Here is a 2,009-nt window from a genome sequence, read left to right on the forward strand (position 1 = left end):
TGTCTGTGTGCGCGCGTGCGCCTTGTCTGTGTGCGCGCGTGCGCCTTCTCTGTGTGTGTGTGTGCGCTTCTCTGTGTGCGGGTGCCTTGTCTGTGTGCACCAGCGTGTCTGCACCTGTGTGCCTGTCTGAGAGTATGCGTGTGCCTGTGTGTGCGTGCGTCTGTGCCTGTCTGTGTGTGTGTGCGTGTCTGTGCCTGTGTGTGCGTGGAAGGGCCAAATGGCCTGCTCCTGTACCTGTTTTCTCTGTTTCTAAGTCTTTGCAGTTCGTACCCAGGTAGGGGCAGACACAGGAAAGCAGCTCTGAGGAATGTTATGGGATCGGCCGTGTTTAGGTTCGGGGGAGGGGTGGGGGATCGCAATCTCCGGATAATGGTGCGAGGAGGTCTTCGCTTGGAGACTGGGAAATGTTTGGAATTCTCTCCCCTCGAGAGGCGGGGATGGATTGTCGGGTTGATTCCAGGCTGCGGGATCGGTTGATTTTTGGGGTTGTCGGGGCTGACTGGGCTGTGAGCTAACGAGGATATGGCTGCGTTCTGTTACAGGAGGAGCTGGAGCGAAGGGCCAGACCAGTAGCTTGGGCAGTGGCATCGAAATGGACACTGAAGATGGCCGGCAGTGTGCTCTGTGCCTGAAGTATGGCGACGATAAACTCAATGTACGTCCCTCTGTCACTCGCTCGCTCACATCTTATGCAGGACACAGCCCGTTCGGCTCCTCTCTGAAACCTAGAAACGACATTCAGAGGTCCCCTGTTCCCACTGTCCTTCAACATGAGAAATAGGAGCAGGCCATTCAGCCCATCAGTGCAGTCATGGATGATCACCCAACTCAATCCCCTGTTCCTGCTTTCCCTTCGTACCCTTCGACATAGAAAATCGGAGCAGGATTAGGCCATTCAGCCTCACTATCCCTGCTGCCCCATTCAGTACGATCCTGACTAATCATCCAACTCAGTTCCTGCTTTTGCAGCTTCCCCCCCCACCACACCCTTTAACAAGGAAACGTAGGATAAAGGAGCAGGAATGGCTATTCAGCCCATCAGTACGATCACTGCTGACCACCCAGCCCCGTCCCCTGTGCGTGTTTTCCCCCTTGTGCCCTGACAGTGTCTAGCTCCTCCCTGAAAGGCGGGTTTCTTGTTGCAGGGGGATCCCGCACACAATTGACAGACCGATTCCCATTCTCCCCGACCCCGAGGCCCGGCAGATTGCTTCCCTTCGGCACAATTGGCCGATTGCTCCTTCTCCCAGGTTCCACGTGAGCCTGCTACCACTGCTTCTTCAGGTGGGTTGAGGGGGTGACGGGTAGAGCGATCCACAGGCCTGCGTTAATCCTGTGCAGACACTGGTTCAGATCCTACTATGACCTCTCGTGGTGTTGAGATTTAGTGAATAAACCAGGAGTTCTAAAGCGGTAAACGGTGATCAAGAAACTGTTGCCGATTGTTGTTTTTAAAAAAAAAAACCTTTGAGGCCACCGTGACCTGGTCTGTCCTACACGTGACTCTAGGTCCGCAGCAACGGGATGGCCAAAAAATGCTGGCCCAGCCGGTGACACCCACATCTCATGAACTATTTACAAACAGTCTGGAAGGAACTGGGATGCAAATGGGGTTCACGTAGATCATACAATCCTCTACATTCCAGAAGCAAGCCATTCGGCCCATCGAGTCCACACTGACTTTCTGAAGAGCATCCCACCCAGACCCACAACGCTACCCTATCCCCATAACCCTGCATCCCCATGGCTAATCCACCCTAACCTACACATCCCTGGGCACTATGGGACAATTTCCCATGGCCAATCCACCCTGACCTACACATCCCTGGGCACTATGGGACAATTTCCCATGGCCAATCCACCCTGACCTGCATGTCCCTGGGCACTATGGGTAATTTCCCATGGCCAATCCACCCTAACCTGCTCATCCCTGGGCACTATGGGTAATTTAGCACAGCCAATCCACCCTAACCTGCACATCCCTGGGCACTACGGGACAATTTAGCATG

The 2,009-nt window shown here is 54.3% G+C and overlaps 1 protein-coding gene across 1 annotated transcript in view; it reads left to right on the top strand.

Annotated features, from left to right (window-relative positions):
• LOC125488231 overlaps nt 1-2,009 on the top strand; it is a 19,149-nt gene that overhangs the window by 7,297 nt on the left and 9,843 nt on the right. The window contains exon 4 of the mRNA XM_048621161.1: nt 543-655. Within this exon, the coding sequence (XP_048477118.1) occupies nt 543-655 (113 nt within the window). The remainder of the gene's footprint in view (nt 1-542; nt 656-2,009) is intronic.

This window comes from Rhincodon typus, unplaced genomic scaffold, assembly GCF_021869965.1.
Source record: "Rhincodon typus isolate 14 unplaced genomic scaffold, sRhiTyp1.1 hic_rhity00000072, whole genome shotgun sequence".
Classification (NCBI taxonomy): domain Eukaryota; kingdom Metazoa; phylum Chordata; class Chondrichthyes; order Orectolobiformes; family Rhincodontidae; genus Rhincodon; species Rhincodon typus.